Source organism: Canis aureus, chromosome X (genome assembly GCF_053574225.1).
Source record: "Canis aureus isolate CA01 chromosome X, VMU_Caureus_v.1.0, whole genome shotgun sequence".
NCBI lineage: Eukaryota > Metazoa > Chordata > Mammalia > Carnivora > Canidae > Canis > Canis aureus.
The window spans coordinates 18,697,654-18,717,803 of NC_135649.1; the positions used below are offsets into that span (position 1 = coordinate 18,697,654).

Below are 20,150 nucleotides of genomic sequence, written 5' to 3' on the forward strand. Positions count from 1 at the left end.
AGATAAACATATTCAACAGAACCACTTTGTATGGCCTTGTATACAACAGATGATCAATATGTATTTGCTGAGTGAATTAATCAATTTCCTTAAAATTTTTAATACTGAAATTTGTGGTTTCACAAGACCAAACTTGAACACTACCTGTATGTTCCAAGAAACAGAGTGTTTAATATCTCAGCCTATGTAAAGTGAAAATCCACAGGAAATGGATATAAAATATACTTCTGACACCAGTTCTGTTAAAGTTTCCTTATACCATAGATGGTACACAGCCCTGTTCCCACCAATTTAAACTGAACAAATTCTACCCCCCCACTTGTCTATGGTCTTAATTCAATAACTCACTTTGCTTGCTTTATACACACACACACATGCTTTAAACACACACACAGGGATCCCTGGGTGGCGCAGTGGTTTGGCGCCTGCCTTTGGCCCAGGGCGCGATCCTGGAGACCCGGGATCGAATCCCACGTCGGGCTCCCGGTGCATGGAGCCTGCTTCTCCCTCTGCCTGTGTCTCTGCCTCTCTCTCTCTCTCTCTCTCTCTCTCTCTCTCTCTGTGACTATCATAAATAAATAAAAATTAAAAAAATTAAAAATAAATAAATAAACACACACACATAGATGTATATATAAAGAGAGAAATAGATATTAGCTTTACAGAAGATAAGCTTTAGACTATTCAGTGTCAACATCAAAGTGGCACATTTACATTTATTTAACTGTTCTGGAGGAAAAACATACCTCAAAACAATGACTAAATGAAGGAGAAGGTCATACTGAAAGCTACTGATCTCTTCTTGTAAGAGACCATTTAAATAACTATTCGAATATTTTCTGCATTTTCTTTAACAAATTCACTCAAATAGGCACATTCTTACAAATTACTATAAGGTAAATTACATCTTTGATATATTAAATAGCTTAATCAAGCTACTAATCAAGCAACTTCCAAGATTAATATTGAAAGTTACAGCTTTATGCACCCAGACTGCAACTGAGAAAAAAAAGTCCCACAATTGGCAAGAAGAATCGTTTGCATACAGAACTTCTGACTAGGAGGGGTGCATGGGAGGCTCAGTCGGTTGAGCGTCTGACTCTTGATTTCAACTCAGGTCACAATCTCTGGGTCTTGAGATGCAGCCCCACGTGGGGTTCTGTGCTGGGCATGAAGCCTGCGTGAGATTCTCCCTCCTCCTCTGCCCCTTCCACCCTCTTCCTCTTAAAAACAAAACAACACAACAACAACAACAAAAACCTTCTAATAGAAAATTAAGAAGTAAAAGGAAGGAAGGAATCCATATTAGAGAATTCAAGTCAGTTACAAGTTTTCCCAAATAAGACTTTAAAGGTATGGGTTCAAATCAAAGACCTGTATTAACGTAGGCAAGTCACTTCACCCCTCTACACCTCCTGTTCTCAAATGTGTGTGGAGATAATTCAGAACTCAAAAAAAGGTTTTCTGCAACATTTCAAATCCTACGAACAATTTCATTTTAACGTAAGCCACTTTGTCTGGACATCCAGTAAATCAGGCTCATTTTCCCTGTACTTAAGGCCCCCACAAAAATATTGCCATAAAACATTTACTTGTTTGACAACTTTTCCTCCTGAGGCTTTATTTTTTTTTATGATGAAAAAGATTATTTAAAAAAAATGTACTTCATGTGATGCCTGGGTGGCTCAGCGGTTGAACGTCTGCCTTCAGCTCAGAGCGCGATCCTGGAGTCCCGGGAACGAGTCCCACATCGGGCTCCCTGAATGGAGCCTACTTCTCCCTCTGCCTGTCTCTCTGCCTCTCTCTCTCTCTGTCTCTCATGAATAAATAAAGTCTTTTAAAAAATGTACTTCAAAATTGAACTCACAAGAAAGAAAATACATTTGCATATTTATCATTTCATTTTTCTGAATATCACAGAGCCTTAGAAACAGAAAGGGTCTTTGAATATAAAGTGCTACATTTCACTGTTCTAAAATGCACACTCACATTTTAATATCCCTGAAATCAACATACTACAATTGATGGCAACGTACAATATAACTAACAGTGTCTTTTTTCCTAGCAGTACAAAAGGAAGAGGTGAGTCTTAACATCAGGGATATCTTATATTGAATGAAATATGGTATTTGGAATCCCCAGGCAATTTCCATAGAGGTACTAAACAAATAAAATCCTACCAAGCTACTCTGATTAAGAGTATGTAAACTATGAAAAAAAAAAAAGAGTATGTAAACTATGATGTACGTGTGTTTGTGTGTGTGTGTGTGTGTGTGTGTATACTCAAGAGAGAAAATTCTTCAAAATATCAGAAATAAAAGTGGTAGTAGAATTTAGGGTGCCTTCATTCCTTCATTTTGTGACTGTATGCTTTTCATAATAAACATATAGTCTTTAATCAAAAATGTAATTTTTATTTATTTTTATTTTTTTAAAATCTATTTATTCATGAGAGAGACACACACACAGAGGCAGAGATACAGGCAGTGAGAGAAGCAGGCTTCATGCAGGGAGCCCGACATGGGACTTGATCCTGGGTCTCCAGGGTCATACCCCGGGCTGAAGGCAGGTGCCAAACCACTGAGCCACCCAGGGATCCCTGTAATTTTTATTTTGAAGGAAAACTAAATGGTGTGTGTTGATATTGCTATGGCTCTTTATACATTCCAGAAACATTTAATAGTTCATGAAGTACTTCTTTAGGATTAGTACAGATTAGTTAATGTTTAATTCACTATTTCAAACTAGGGAAAATCAGCACGTGAAACTATACTACCATCAATGTTACTGATGCTGTAACAATTTTAAATTTCTCTCTTATGATTTTATCAAATTAAGTTGCCGGTTTTTTTATATGTACATGAGAATATTTTCCATGATGAGCTGATGAATGATTAAATGGGGCAGAAATGTTACTTCAAATCAACAGTAAGCATATGGATTTAGTTTCTATTGTTTAGTAGTAAATCCACACAGAATTCCACGTAAAACAGAACAGATAGTATTTTTCTCTATGTAAAAACTAACCTAAAAACTTGCTTTGCTTATGTTTAAGACTGCATTCTTTTTATCAGTTGAGGAGTTCAGTGTAATAATCCTCTAAGATCTAAAACTAATAGGAAAAAACCTAAAAGTAGAAAATGGCATTAAAGGGTCAAAGTGTTTCTATGGCTTTAAGCTGTTCTTATAACCATAAAATACTTTTAAAAAGGACATATTAAACTCTCTTCATTTTTTTTACAAGTTTTCCTTTCAAAGAAAGAATATTCTATGCAAATCCCAAAGAAATGAAATAGAAGATCTAATGTAACAAGACTAATTTTTATGTGTTATATGTGTATGCTGGGGGGCACTTAAGAAGATCAAAAAAAGAAAGCATACCATGGACATTAAGTACCTATTTTAACTCTAAGCCAACAATAAAGGCTGGGTAGCTATACTGCTAGCAGCTAAACTGACCAGAATTAAATCTTTGTATAAACCAGCTAACTAACTTCTGGCGAGTGAAAATCCAAACTATGTATTTAAACAATTCTTTAAATTCATGCAAGACTTTGACAAGTTACAAGGAACTTATAAGTCTAAAGCAATGAAAAAAAATAAATAAAGCAATGTCATGGTATCTGAGCACAAAAGGTTTTAAGGGGATAAGGAAAATGTCTTAAATGGTTCTCTAGTTACCCGTAGGACTGATGAAAATGTGGAAAAGGTCAAAAACTTGGGTCAAATGGATGATTAACCGAGAGAATAAGGTTGAAAGTTAGATGTAAGATATGTGGTCTTACTCTCAAGGAAAATATAAACATAAGGCTAGTTGCTACCGAGATGCCTGATATGGATTTATGAAACAGCAAAGAGCAGGCATTTTTTTCTAACCCCCAAAGAAGCTAAGAGAAACCCACTTTTGAGAGAAACAATCAACTCCCGGGAACTACAATTGGCAACACGCAACCAGAAACAAACCACAGCACGAACTCACAAAAATCAAACATTCACATGACCAAAGAAATGATGGAGGATGAAATCCATGTGTAAAGATCACACTGATTATGGCTCATCCCACAGTGTCAATATTGCTTACTGTGTCACTATTCTGAAGCATCTGAGATCAGGTGACACACACACAGTAACTGTATCAGAAATGGTTTCTTCAGTGTGCCAGTGCTTTCACCCCACATGGGCTTTCTAGGAAACAATCCTGACCCACCTTCTTTATCAGACTCAGCTGCAAATGACTTACCACTCCCCCCCCCAATCAATCTAGCTCCAGAGGAGATATATATCTGGTAACAATAAGTATAGTTCAAAAATAGCTCCCAAGTCCTAACAGCAACTCCTAAAAGGAGTTTTTAAAAAAATCCAAGCAACAAAACCAAACTAAAAATCCTTTAAAACAAGTGTATAGCCTCCAAGGTGACTAGTTTGAAAAAGACAATATTCACTTGGCTATAAAGCAGTAGAAAATATATTAGAAAAGCTCACTGTAACCAAGTGAAATTAACATGTAAGTATAGTTTGCAGAGCTTCAAAAACATACAGGAAAACCTACAGTTGCCATGGTTTTCTTAAATATATATATATATATAATACATATAATCTTTATTTAAATTTTAGTTAACATATAGTGCGATACTGGTTTCAGGAGTAGATATACTTACACAGTAGCTCTTCAGTCTGATGAAATCTACAGTCATAGGAATGGATCCATCACTATTTCTGTTCAGTGCTTTGATATAATCCAGCAGGTCAGCAAAGAATTTATAGCCTCCCTTGAGCACACAGAGGGCTACGATGTGATGGCCTCCCATTTCCTTCATCACATCTCGAGCAAGCCGCTCAGTCCTACAGAAATAAAATCAGGAATTTAACAAAAGTTAACTTATAATAGAAATATATTTAACTCTATAACAACCCCCTTAGGCATTACACTTCCACAAAACACATCCTTTGCCCCCCATGAATTATATCCTTGCTTCATAAAGTGAAAATAAAAACTTAAAAATCTTCAAAAACCAGGTACACTGTAACACCTATCATGAACTTTCAAAATGCAAATTAAAATACCATTTCCACATATCAGATTGGCAAATTCTGACTAAATGAAATTTTCCTGATAATATACATTATAAGAAATTGTAAAAAAAAAAAGAGCATTCTCATATATCACTGGGAGTATAAATTACAGTAACCTTTTGGGATAATCTGGCAGTATCAAAACATTCAATAAATATCTTCCCCTTAACCCAGAATTTCCCTGTGGATAAAGTTGAAGCAAGTGCCCAAACACGTGTGTAAGAAGACATTCCATTCTACTCTGCAAAAGCAAAATAATGGAGATATCCTGCATGTCCATCAATAAAGAACTGCTTAAATAAATTATGGTATGGTCAGAAAATGGAATGTTATGCAACCTTCGAAATACACAATACAGCTCTAAATATACTAATATGAAAAAATGTCCAATAAACTTCAGACCTCTATGATAGTACATACCTGTGTGTTAAAATATGTACAGTTGATGTTTGAACTGCACAAGCCCTCTTACATAGGGATTTTTTAAAATAAATACAGTACCATATGTAATGTATTTTCTCTTCCTTATGATTTTCTTAAAAACATATTCTTTTCTCTAGCTTACTTGGTTGTAAGAATACAGGATAGAATACATATAACATACAGAGTGTGTGCTAATCGACTGTTTATGTTATTGGTGAGTCTTCTGGTCAACAGTAGGCTATCAGTAGTTAAGTTATGGAGGGAGTCAAGAGTTATATACACACGTTTTGACTGCATGGATGTCGGCGTGCCTAACCCCCATGTTGTTCGAGTTAACCACACATATATCTGCACACAGTGTATGTGCATAACCATTGTGGAGGGAAGGATTGTATAAAGGAGGCTGAAGAGGAGAGAACCCCACTTTACTCATTTATAGCCTCAATCCTTAGAATATTTTACAACAGACATGTACTGATACTATAATCTTAAAATCAAAAACTAAATAGCCAGACATACAAGGCAAGCATTCAAAGACCAAGTTAGGGATTTCACTGCAATTCAGTTAAGGGGATATTTTCAAGCTAGATATGCATACTAATCAAAATATGACCTTCCCTTCATGTGATCTAGCCCCAGCCCATTACCCTGTTCAGGGTTGAGTAATCAAAGACTGTGACTAGAGTTCATTCCTCCAATCTCCCTTCAGTGTACTTTATTCTACTCCCTACAGATTCCCAGTATACCATGACTTACACTGGGTAATTAGTAAGCTCTCTCTATACCTTGTGTGTAAAGAGGGCTCTCAAATAGAAAACATCTATTATTTGACAAGTTGGCCTAGTTTATTCAAATATCAACTACTTGAAACACTTGCGGACACCTGAAATTAATAGAGAAACCCAAAAACTTCAATTGAAGATCTTACTAACCTGTCCATAATTAGTCCATGAGGAATAAACACTTTTTCCAAATCCTCAGCGTAATGATGAGGTATACAAAATAAATCTAGGTCATAACCTGGTTCATCATCACTAATCTGAAAAAGAAATAGGACCATTTCAATGACAGCATTACAGGATTGACTTTAGATGTTAAAAAACCTTAGCTTAGGGCAGCCCGGGTGACTCAGTGGTTTAGCGCCACCTTCAGCCCAGGGTGTGATCCTGGAGACCCCGGATCGAGTCCCACATGAAGCTCCCTGCATGGGGCCTGCTTCTCCCTCTGCCTGTGTCTCTGCCTCCCTCTCTCTCTCTGTGTTTCTCATGAATGAAGAAATAAAATCTTAAAAAAAAAAACCTTAGCTTATAAGAGCAATTTAGGTATGACACTTCGAGAACTTTCTGTAAACTTTGTAGGTATGATCATGAATTACAGTTATATAAGAAATCAACCTTATGTTTTAGAGACAGTTAAGACTATAGATGTAAAATGACAGATTATGAAATTTCCTTTAGTTCAGCAAAGAGAAAACAAAAAACTTTAAAGAGTTAAGACAAATGCGGCAAAATCTCGATAACATTTTAAACATGAGTGATGAGGATATGGGGATTCATTTTACTATTCTCTCCACTTTTAAGTTTGAAATTTTAGTAAAAAAAATTTATAGCCATCAGAAAGGATGAATACCTACCATTTACACTGACGTGGGTGAAACTGGAGGGTATTATGCTGAGTGAAATAAGTCAATCGGAGAAAGACAATTATCATATGGTTTCACTCATATATGGAATATAAGAAATAATGAAAGAGATCATAAGGGAAGGGGGGAAACTGAGTGGTGAAAAATTAGAGAGGAAGATAAATCATGAGAGACTCCTAACTCTAGGAAACGAAGGGTTGTAGAAGGGGAGGAAGGGGAATGGGGTGACGGGCGTTGAGGTCACATAACGAGGTGAACAGTGGGTGCTATTATTATATTCTGGCAAACTAAATTTAAAAAAAATCAAAACAAATTTTAATATGCTGTAGAAAACTATTTTAATACACTGTAGTCTAACAAGCTAAAATGTCACACTGAACAAAAGCTGCTGTTCCTCACCTCAAATCCGGCCTCTCTCACCTCATGGGGGGGGGGTCACCTAAAAAGCTAAGTGATTTCTTAAAAACCCAAGCTTGTTAGAAGTCTGAAATTTTTATAATCAATTCATGACGTGCCTTCATAGCAGATACTCCAAGATTGCTTAAGTAGAACCATATATTGGTTGTCTTTGTATGCCGAGTACCCAGCATACAAAGTATTTAATAATATCGATGTGGTACCTGTGGTGATAAAATGTACAATAATTATAATTTTATAAGTATTAAATATGTACCTATGCATATAGAAAAAATATAATAAAAACTATTATTTCGAGAAGAGTTACAGCAATTTTATTTCTTTAGAGTGTATATTCCACATTTTCTTCCTTGAGTATATATATTGCTTTTTAAGAAATTCAGTAGTCTTTCTTATAAACTATTTGTGGTATTATGTGTTTCTTTAAATACATATAAAAAGTATGGGTATATTTTTAAAGATGTATTAGAACAAAATCTACAAACAAATTGTAATACAACAAAATAAAAGCAAGAAGTGAGGAGGGGAAGGGGGAAGGAAGGAAAGGAGGAAAAAAGGAAGGAGTAACAAGAAGGAAGGGTGGCTATGGAGGAGAATATACCAAACAGTGGTCAACTATAAGGGGATACTTGCTGCACCGCACACTTTAATATTGACATGGCCTTTTTTTTTCATTGTCAATTTCACTTTTTATTTATTTATTTTTTAATTTTTATTTATTTATGATAGTCACAGAGAGAGAGAGAGAGAGAGAGAGAGAGAGAGTCAGAGACATAGGCAGAGGGAGAAGCAGGCTCCATGCACCGGGAGCACGATGTGGGACTCGATCCCGGGTCTCCAGGATCGTGCCCTGGACCAAAGGCAGGCGCCAAACCGCTGCGCCACCCAGGGATCCCCAATTTCACTTTTTAAAAATCATAGTTGAGGGCAGCCTGGGTGGCTTAGCGGTTTAGCGCCGCCTTCAGCCCAGGGCGTGGTCCTGGAGACCCAGGATCGAGTCCCATGTCAGGCTCCTTGCATGGAGCCAGCTTCTCCCTCTGCCTGTGTCTCTGCCTCTCTCTCTCTCTGTCTCTCATGAATAAATAAATAAAATCTAAAATAAATAAATAAAAATCATAGTTGATTTATAATTCTCACTTGCCATTATGTTTAAAATTCATTCAAAGAAATAAATCAGGGGGATCCCAGGGTGGCTCAGCATATTTAGTGCCTGCCTTCAGCCCAGGGTGTGATCCTGGAGACCCGGGATCGAATCCCACGTCGGGCTCCCTACAGGGAGCCTGCTTCTCCCTCTGCCTGTGTCTCTGTCTCTCTCTGTGTGTCTCATGAATAAACAAATAAAATCTTAAAAAAAAAGAAATAAACCAGATTTAAATACTCTACACCTCACATGATATTCAAGACTAAATATCTTCCAAATCACATTCAAGAAACTGATGCTAGGTTTTGGGCAGTTTTCGAGAAATATTGGCCAAACCATAATCACATGTCAATGTATCACTAATATCTACTGTGAGCACTTTTCAGTCAGCACTGTATTAGTTGCTTAAGGATAGGCATCTTGGCTTTCAGTAAAATTTTAAAATACATATTTAATATTTATATTATTATCTACAGAATTCATAATTATATTCTGAGAAGGCTGAGGTTTGTGTTGTCACTTTTTCAGTCCCAAAAGCTGTTTTGAGTTCCTCAGAATTGAGTAGAATTTTAGGTACTATCTTGTCCACCTGTGCATATGGCCAGGAAGTGATCCAAGTGGATGGACCCGGACACGCTCATGGGCATGGCCTGGTGGCAGGTGATGCAAAGGCACTCACTTGGCAGCTGGTCTGAGGGCGGCTAGAAGTCAACATTGATTTGCTTTTATTTTTTTAAAGATTTATTTATTTATTTATGAAAGAGAGAGAGAGAGAGAGAGGCAGAGACACAGGAGGAGGGAGAAGCAGGCTCCATGCCGGGAGTCTGACGTGGGACTCGATCCCGGGACTCCAGGATCGCGCCCTGGGCCAAAGGCAGGCACTAAACCACTAAGCCACCAGGGATCCCCTGATTTGCTTTTAAACAAACATATATTACTTTCACACAAAGCAAGAAAAATTCTATTTGGGTGGGGGAAGATTTTACCAGACCCTCTAAGATGAAGTGCTAACATAATCTGCTCAACATTCACATCATGTGTATTTCAGAACACATTTACTACAAAAAGAATAGAAATGGGACATTCGTGTCACCTAGAGGAGTTTTTTCCAAGAATATAACAATCAAGTATGACTTTTGTAAATTTTATAAACTGAAATTTAGTTCAAGCTTTGGGAAAAGACAGACCTTGCTAGATCCTGTAGGATATAAACATCCACGTCCAGCTCATCAGGCTGTATCTGCTATTACCTGACAAGAATGAAAAGGTACCATTTCCTAGTGCTTTAACACTAAAAAGATCCAGAGCATCAAAATGGCTTCCCTGGAGCTTACTCAGCACCTGCTCCTAGGTACTCACTGCTTCTGCACAAGCATAAACCAGGACCCATCCAGGACTCTTTGAAACATGCAACAATTGTAAAGACTACAGCTTCTGTGGACGTAGCTCAGTGAACAGCTACAGGTTTTGCAGGCAGCCTAAGAACTTCGAGAGTCTGGTTTGTCTCAATCAAAGCCGATGTGACTTCTGCCCAGATTTCATCCCAGACACGCAGACTGCTATAGACAGAACAGCTGGGATACACACTAAAACAGGAATTCTATCTCTATCAAAACACCAAATTAATTTCTAATTCAGAAGTTCTTACTTTCAATCAATCCTATTAGATGTATAGATCACATTTAATGTCAACAGGCTGACTTATGTGGCACCTGGGTGGCTCAGAAGGTTAAGTGTCCGACTCTTAATCTCAGCCCAGGTCATGAGTTCAAGCCCTGCCCAGTGTGAAGCCTGCTTTAAAAAAAAAAAAAAAGGAGGGTGTTGACTTGTGATTATGAGAGAATATTATGAAACACTATATGGCAACAAATAGGACTACCTAGAAGAAATGAATAAATTTCTAGATGTAAGTAACCTCCCAAAACCAGATCAGGAAGTAATAGAAAATTTGAAGAGACCGATGACCAGCAATGAAATTGAATCACTAATCAAAAAACTCCCAATAAACAAAAAGTCCAGAACCAGATGCCTTCACAGATGAATTCTACCAAACATTTAAAGAAGAGTTAATACTTATTTTTCTCAAACTATTCCAAAATAAATAGAAGAGGAAGGAAAACCCAAATTCATTCTATGAGGCTGGTACCACCCTGATGCTAAAACCAGATACTACATAAAAAAGATACTACATAAAAAGAGAACTACAAGCCACTATCTCTAATGAAGATACATGCAAAATTCCTCAGCAAAATATTAGCAAACCAAATCCAACAATACATTAAAAAAATCACTCACCATGATCAAGTGATATTTATTCCTGGGATGCCAAAGGTGGTTCAATATTCGCCAATCAATCAATATAAAAGATCACATCAGTAAGAAAAAGGATAAACACTATATGATCATTTCAATAGATTCAGAAAAAGCATCTGACAAAGTACAACAACGATTCATGATAAGATTCCTCAACAAAATATGCTTAGAGGAAACATACATCAACATAATAAAGGCCATATATGAAAAACTCACAACAGTACACTCAATGGTGAAAAACTGAGAACTTCCCTCCTAAGATCATGAACAAGATGAGGATGTCCACTCTCACCAATGGAAGTCCTAGCCACAGCAATCAGAGAAGAAAAAGGAATTAAAAAAAAAAAGCTGGAGATATCACAATTCCAGATTTCAAGTTATACTAGGAAGCTGTAGTAATCAAATCAGTATCGTACTGGCACAAAAATAGACAAATAGATCAACAGAATAGGATAAAAGGCCCAGCAACAAACTCATGATTATATGGTCTTAATTTTCAACAAAGCAGGGAAGAATATTCAATGGGAAAAAGTGTCTTCAACAAATTGCGCTGGGAAAACTGGACAACAACATGCAAAAGAATGAAACTGGACCATTTTCCTACACCATTCACAAAAATAAAGTCAAAATGGATTAAAGACCTAAATGTGTGACCCGAAACCATAAAAATCCTAGAAGAGAACATAGGCAGTAATTTCTCCAACATAGGCCATAGCAGTATTTTTCTAGATATGTCTCTTGAGGCAAGGGAAAGAAAAGCATAAATAAACTATTGGAAGTACATCAAAATAAAAAGCTTCTACTCTACTTCTACTCTACTTCTATTTCTACTAAGGAAATAATCAACAAAACTAAAAGAAAACCTATTGAATGGGAGAAGATATTTGCAAATGACATATCCAATAAAGGGTAGTACTCAAATACATAAAAAAAATTGACACAACTCAACACCCAAAAAACAATCCAATTAAAAAATGGGCAGAAGACATAAACAGACATTTCTCCAAAGACATACAGATGGCCAACAGACACATGAAAAGATGCTCAACATCACTCATCATCAGGTAAATGCAGTCAAAATTACAATGGGATATCACCTCATATCTGTCAGAATGGCTAAACTCAAAAACACAAGAAACAACATGTATTGGTGAGGATGTGGAGAAACCCTACCCTCTCGCACTGCGGGAGGGAATGGAAATTGTTGCAGTCACTGTGGAAGACAGTATGGAAGTTCCTCAAAAAGTTAAAAATAGAACTACCCTAAGATTCAGCAATCACACCACTGGGTATTTACCCAAAGAATACAAAAACACTAATTCAAAGGGACATATGTACCCTTATGCTTATGGCAGCATTATTTATAATAGTCAAACTACGGAAGCAGCCCAAGTGTCCATCGGTTGATGAATAAAGAAAATGTAGTGTGTGTGTGTGTGTGTGTGTACACACACAATGGAAAACTATTCAACCATAAAAAGAATGAAATATTGCCATTTGCAACAACATGGACGGAGTTAGAGAGTATGCGCTAACTGAAAGTCAGAGAAAGATAAATATCATGTGATTTCACTCATGTGGAATTTAAGAAAACAGGAAAAAAGAGAGAGACAAACCAAGAAAAAGACTATTTACTATGAAGAACAAACTGATGGTTACTAGAGGAGAGGTGGGTGGGAGGGAGGATGGGGGAAATAGGTGATGGGGATTAAGAGTACACTTAACATGATGAGCACTGAGTAATGTACAGAACTGTTAAATCACGGGATGCCTGGGTGGCTCAATGGTTGAGCGTCTGCCTTCGGCCCAGGGCATGATCCTGGAGACCTGGGATGGAGTCCCACATCAGGCTTCCTATGTGGGGCCTGCTTCTCCCTCTGCCTGTGTCTCTGCCTCTCTCTGTCTCTGTGTCTCTCATGAATAAATAAATAAATAAATAAATAAATAAATAAATAAATAAATAAATAAATAAATCTTTAAAAAATTAAAAAAAAAAAAGAATTGTTAAATCACTATACTGTACACCTGAAACTAATGTAACACTTTATATTAACTATACTGGAATTTAAAAAAAAAAACAATAAAACTTTTAAAAGAGTTGATTTGTTCTTTCAAGCATAGAAAAACATGTTAATATAACTATTCCCAAAAGGCAAAAAGAAAAATTCTTAAAACTTACATTGCTTGAGGTACTTTAGGCATGAATTCATAACTGTGCTAGAATTCACTATAAACAAATGAGGTATATTTATGGGGGTCCTAATTTAAGAAATATACGACTGGCCATAGGAAGTTGGTTGTCAGAACTGGGCAATGGGTATATGAGGGTTTGTTATATTATTACATCTACTTATAGATATTTCAAATATAAAGTCAAATACAGAGCAATTTATTTAAGTGATGACAAGGCGCCAACATTACTTTTCCCAATTTGACATTTAATGAAAAGTCCAAGTCTTTTAAATCCACATATAATGACTAAATATTAGAATACTAATTTTAAAATGGTGACAACCTTATCCAGAACCTGTATTCTTGTTACTAATACTCAAATATTTATTGAGAATCTACTATGTTGTACATAATAGAGAGGATTAGACAAATCTGACATAGCTACCCTCAAAGGGTTTACAGTATAGAAGACATGACATGTACATGAATAACCATAAGACAGTGTTAAAGCACTATGAAAAAGAAATCGGTGAAGCACTGTGGGAATTTAAGAGAGCATCACTATTAATAAATAAAATAAGATAAAATTCAATGAACAGGAACTTATTTTTACTCATCCCAAACACCAAAGCTTCATATTAAACAGGTCCAATAACCTCAATCTCCACAAGAGCTAGACAGAAATATACTTGGTGGCCTTTAATCTTATAAACTCCTACGTATCCCACCTGATATTGGTTACTATCTGCTATTAACCTCATCTGATAGTTAACCATCCAGTGGTTGCTTTGCTAGGAAGGGATTGCAATATATTAAATTACATAAAATGCATTCAGCATCCACTTTAAGGCACTGTGCAATAAATTTTGTAGGGGGATACAAAGATGATTTTCAATTTAGAGCCCTCAGAGCTTATAATCTAGTAGAAAAGACATACATATACACACACATCTATACAGCACAACAAAGCCTATCATTTGAACCTGAATCTAATTTTTTTTTTGTACCTGAATCTAATCTGACAAGCCCACAAATCTGTGATTATCAAGAGCAGTTATATACACACTAAATGCAAACCTGGAACCCAACACCAATGACTCCCCCTGAAGTAATATCAAGCTTAAAGTAGTCATTATATTCTGTTGCCTAGGCTGTAAACCGAGTAAAAGTGACTGTCAGGTCTCTGATACTGAATCAGTACAGCCTTCTAAATCAACTAGGCAATAGTTGATGATGAATGTATCACATTTCTGTATGAGTGTAAATCACATGTTTTATTATTGGTGACTTGGTGTTGCATGTCTAAGCACATGGTTGTCACCAACACCTTCTCAAAAAAACTGTATTAGTCTGCTGGAGCTGCCCTAACAAAATACCACTGACTGGGTGGCTTAAACAGCAGTAATTTATTTTTTACAGTTCTGGAGACTGGGAATTCCAAGATCAAGATGCTGGCAAAGTAGTTTTCATTCTGAGACCTCTCCTCTTGGCTTGTAGGCAGCTACTTTCTCCTAGCTATGTGTACAGTGGAGGGTGGGGGAGGGAATCTTTAGTGTCTTTTCTTAAATGACCAGGACCCCAACCTCATGACCTCATCTACTCCTAATTACCTCCCAAAGGCCCCACCAAATACCTACCACACACTGGCCGTTAGGGTTTCAGCATATGAATTTGGGCAGGAATGGCTATTATTCAGTCCATACCAAGAACTTGACATAAAATGGCTAAAGTAGATCACAAAGAAGATTCTGGATGGCTTTGGAAAGAGCCCAACCCAAAAATATTTGGGGAGCCCTTTGGAGGTAAACAAATGAAAATGGTTTCTCTCCAGATCCAATGTTTCCACTATGGCCATTTCTGGCTGAACTGGAAATCAAAGAATAGGTTACTAATAGCTCTGAGTTACTTACCATTTTACTCAGGCAGTTCAGAAATCTGACCATATCTCCTCAAGCTTTAGAACACAGCTCTCAAATTCTAACCTATGTGTAATACACTTATTAAAGGTAAACTCTACAAGGTACTTTTATTAATATGTAAGATTATTGAAAAATGTAATATCAGCATCTACCATTTGTCTAGAATCATAGTCAATACTTCTGCTATAATAGATGACCAAAATAATTTTACTTCCCAGTAAAACTGGCATCACAGATTCTTAATAATTATGTGTCAATGTATAATGATTTTCACATTGAAAATTTTTGTGGTTTGCACATTAAAAATTTTTTTGCACATAAAATTTCTTTTTTTAAAAAATATTTTTATTTATTCATTTATGATAGAGAGAGAGAGAGGCAGAGACACAGGCAGAGGGAGAATCAGGCTCCATGCCGGGAGCCCGACGCGGGACTCGATCCCGGGACTCCAGGATTGTGCCCTGGGCCAAAGGCTGGCGCCAAACCGCTGAGCCACCCAGGGATCCCCGCACATAAAATTTCTAATTAAAAAAATATATTATCTACAATTACAGCAGGCAAGGAAACCTAAGATAACACTAGCAACATCAATTCATCATCTGTAACTAGGATTGCTTAAGTTTTTTGTGGTCAAAAAATACCAATGTTTGTGGTTCCAGACCAGATCAAATGGAAGTAAGTTTTAAAATGAGCTTAAAATGTGAATTAAAAGATGTATGATTAATAGATAAAATATATTTTATTTTATTCCTAGTAATCAACAATTCCAAGCTTCTAGAATGTGCAGAAACTGCTGGGTAGTATATTTCTACCTTTTATATTCAGATACTTTAAAATTCTTTAAAAACTCAAAAATAAATTAAAATTCTTAAAGAACACCAAAGTAAAGTATATGCCATCCCCTTGGAATAATCTGTGATAACCCAGGTTATCATAAAACTAAAATTATGAATCATTGATATACATAATTCTTTTTAAAAAAGATTTATTTATTTATTTATGATAGACATAGAGAGAGAGGCAGAGACACAGGCAGAGGGAGAAGCAGGCTCCATGCCGGGAGCCCGATGCGGGACTTGATCCCGGGACTCTAGGATCGTGCCCTGGGCCAAAGGCAGGCCCTAAACCACTGAGCCACCCAGGGATCCCCGATACACATAATTCTTAACGTGAAAATAATTAAAGCTAGCAGTATGTTCATCTTCCAATTTTATATCCGTCTTACAAATAAATTACATATATAAATTGCTTACTCTCCCTTCTAGGGGTAAAGGAATTAAAAGATTTATAAGAATCTAAGGGTTATAAGAGTTAAAATCAGCATTTTTTAAAAAAATTATTTATTTATTTTAAAGGGAGGTGCAGAGAGGGAGATAGAGAGAGAATCCCTAAGCAGACTCCCCACTGAGTGGGGAGCCCAGTGCAGGACCCTGAGATCATGACTGGAACCAAAATCAAGAGCTGGACGTTCAACTGACTGAGCCACCCAGACACCCTTAAAATCAACACTCTTAATTATTCAACCCAGGGGTAAATTATTAGCTGCTCCTAAGTAGGTCGGCCTATAACTACTATATGTGCAAATACATGAATTTATCCTACACTATGATCTTTCCTTTGATTAGTGTGCATAGTGGAATAATAACCATGTGCATTCTGAACAAAAAAATATATACCTATCAATTATCAGAAGCACACTGTTAAAGAGAGTAGTTCCATAGCAATTCCAAGTTTGTATGAATTCTTATTAGCAGCAACTTATTCTAAATGTTAGTAATTTGGTGGCAAAGTAACAATGGAGTCTCTCTATTGATATTAACAAAGGTGGTTGACACTTTTACAGCCTATGAGTCTTACTGAATCCACACAGGATAAAATTACAGAAAGAAAGAAGGCTAAGTGCATTCTTAGCATCTCTTCACATGAAATGGCCCAGTTACTACCTGATGAACTATAAGAAAACTAAAAGAAAGCTCCCAAGACCCCTCTTCTCTGCTGATCTGGTTGGTCTTTTTGCCCTTTTCCCAATTCCTGCCTATGGACTTTCTGCAATATCCAGATACCAACAATGGACAGAAAACAAGATGAATCTACAGTACACATGTCACATTACTCAATTTGCAGAAGCCTCCAAACCAAATTGCTCCATTTCTTGGTGATCACAGAGAATAATTCTGGTCTACATTGACTGATGTTAGTCTAAAACCCTGTTTGATAACAATTATAGGGCTGTGGACCCAAAAAAATTGCACTAGTCTATCAATTCTGTGAAAATTATTGACTGGGTAGTACATTACACATCTAGCACTACCATCCTGAAATTCAGAAGACCGAATACACTCATAATGCTTATCTGATGTTTCACATTAATGTGCAAAAATCCAGAAGCTTGTTCTTAGTTCATGTGTGTGCAATTTTCCCCTGGCAGTTTAATACAAGCAGCATGGGTTGTATCAGGCAGATCTGGGGGCCAATTTCACCTGTGATGTCAGGCAAGTCACTTCACCATCTGTGCTTCCAAGGTCATGCTAGTGTTTACCTACCTCATAGCAAACCTATTTTGTAACTCTGGGACGTTTACACTAGGTAATATCTGCAAAATACTTACTTCAATGCCTAAGACATAGTAAATACTAAATAAATACCTACTATTGTTACTACTAACTTAAAAATGGAGAGGTTAAGAGCAGACTCAGGCCAGATAACTTAGATTCAAATCCTAGCATTGCTGGGTGATCTTGGGTAAGTTACTTACTCTCTCTGAGCCACATAAATTTCTTTTTAAATTTAAAAATATCAAACCATGGGGTGCCTGCTCAGTTGGTTAAGCATCTGCCTTCAGCTCAGGTCATGAGCTGAAGCTCCCTGAGCAGGTTGCCTGCTTCTTCCTCTCCCTCTACCTGCTGCTTCCCCTTCTTGTGCTCTCTCATTCTCTGTCAAATAAATAAGTAAAAATATCAAACCAGGGCGCCTAAGTGGCTAAGTCGGTTAAGCATTTGCCTTTGCCTCAGGTCATGATCCCAGGGTCTGGGGATAGAGCCCCATGTCTGGCTCCCTGCTCAGCAGGGAGCCTGCTCCTGCTTCTCCCTCTCCCTGCCACTCCCCCTGCTTGTGCTAGCTTGTTCTCGGTCAAATAAATGAAATCTTTTTTTTTAAATTATTTAAAAATCATTGAAAAATCAAAAATAAATTAAAAATATCAAACCAGTTAATTATACCTAAAGGGCTTAGAAAAGAAACCAGCACATAGTAAACACTATATGAGTGTTTGTTATTACTAACATGCAGAGAATTTCTGGGAAGGAAATAAAAAAAGGAACAGGAATTTGCAAACCAAAAACACAATGAAGATCTTAATGTTGAAACAAAACTAGTAGTTCTAACAAAAATAATTCACTGTGTGCTGGGGCAGGCATCATACCCCAAAGTTAAAAGTATCTAACTTCCTCAGCAACTGAATAAAAACAACAGCGCCCACCATTTTTTGAGCACCCACTATTAGTGTACCATTTTAAGCATAGGCTCTTGAGAGAGACCTAGGTTTGAGTCTGAGTTCCTCTTTATAAATGTGCCATGTGGGTATAGTGAGAGGTTAAATTACCCTCTCCGAGGCTTCAAAGATTCCTCCTCTGTAAAATGGTCATAATCATGCTAATTCATCTCAAGAGTCCTGGATCCAGCAGCATTAGGCTCCCTGCTTATCAGGGAATCTGCTTGAGGCTCTCTCCCCACCTCCCCTCTCTAATAAATAAATAAAACTGGAAAAAATCATCATGCTATTGTTACAGGGTTGTTTTGAGGACTAAATAGGACTATATCGGTAAACACAATGATAGCTACTATTACTATTCCCAGTCAAGGACCATGGAAAGGTTGTTCAGACTGCAGACAGTCTTACAATCTTTTCAGTAACACCAAGTGGCAGCTAGCACCTCAGTAATACATTAAAGACACTTTAGCTCAGAAAGGTGATGTAAGTTACCCAAGGCCACACAGCTAGTAAATAGCCCAAACAAGCAGGATTCCAGGCCTGACTCCATTAAGAGCATTGGTCTTTACCTTAAGCCACATTGCCTAATATCAACAGAATCCTTCCTTTTTAAGGGCTTAACGGATTAATTATTTAATTTAATCATTTAACAAACCATTATTGAGAATTTATTACATGCCAGGCACCATCCTATGTGCTGGGAATACAGTGGTGGTCCCTGACCTTATAAAGTTTATGATTAATGAGAGACGATCAACAGGTAATTGGGTAACTGTGAAAATAATATGACGATGATGATGACGATGCAGACGAAGGCATCTAACTGTTTGGCAGGGGTGTTGGCCATTTTAGCAAGCATGATCGGAAAGGTGGGGGGTGCGATGCAGCTTGGTTTGTTCGAGAAACAAAAAGAACCAATGAGGTTGGAGACAAGATACCAGAGGCTGATTGATGATGGTATGAATGTCCTTGAAGGTAAGGACCAGATTCGCATTTTTTGTCCCTGTAGGATCAAAGAGCATAGGATCCAGATTGAGGCTTATCTGATTTCGAGACCTGGATACCTCTGGGCCGTGGGAAAATTACCTAATATCGTCTCAGTATTTCCTTGTATGCAAAAAGGTAGGTATGGTTACCGCTACCAAGGTTGCTGTGAGGATTCGACCAGGCAATGCGCATTCGCACAGTCATTATGGTATTTGCGGAACTGGGTGCAAATGCCAGTCCCTGCGTGCCCTATGTGGTCATTCCATGCCTGGACCCTCTACACAGGGCCTGGGCAGCATACCCCCAGTTTAGAGAAGGGCCTCTCCGAAAAAACGCACCCCCCCCCCCGACCCGCGCGGCGCGCCAGATCATCCCCAAACTGGCCCGCGGGCCCCTCCCCGCAGCACGCTCCCCAGCGGCACAAGTCAACCAAAACGCCATTTCCACCCTCTCCTCCCACACGCAGCCCTCCAGGCCGGGCATGTCCCGGGGCACCCACCCCACACCTCGCCATCCGTCTCCCACGCCGCCCTGCGTGACGTAAAGCCCGAGCCGGGACGCAGCGGCCGCCTC

At 37.7% G+C, this 20,150-nt stretch overlaps 1 protein-coding gene across 3 annotated transcripts in view; it reads right to left on the reverse strand.

The window, feature by feature from the left end:
• Positions 1 to 20,150, reverse strand: part of HPRT1 (hypoxanthine phosphoribosyltransferase 1) — a 38,380-nt gene that overhangs the window by 17,909 nt on the left and 321 nt on the right. Inside the window, exons 1-3 of one of the 3 annotated variants that reach the window (XM_077889750.1) lie at positions 20,077 to 20,106; positions 6,429 to 6,535; positions 4,659 to 4,842 (exon numbers count right to left, since the gene is read on the reverse strand). In XM_077889750.1, the coding sequence (XP_077745876.1) occupies positions 4,659 to 4,842; positions 6,429 to 6,535; positions 20,077 to 20,091 (306 nt within the window). In that variant the 5' untranslated portion in view covers positions 20,092 to 20,106. Of the gene's footprint in view, positions 1 to 4,658; positions 4,843 to 6,428; positions 6,536 to 7,653; positions 7,675 to 20,076; positions 20,107 to 20,150 lie in introns of those variants that run through there. The other 2 variants (XM_077889748.1, XM_077889749.1) reach the window with 2 other exon arrangements.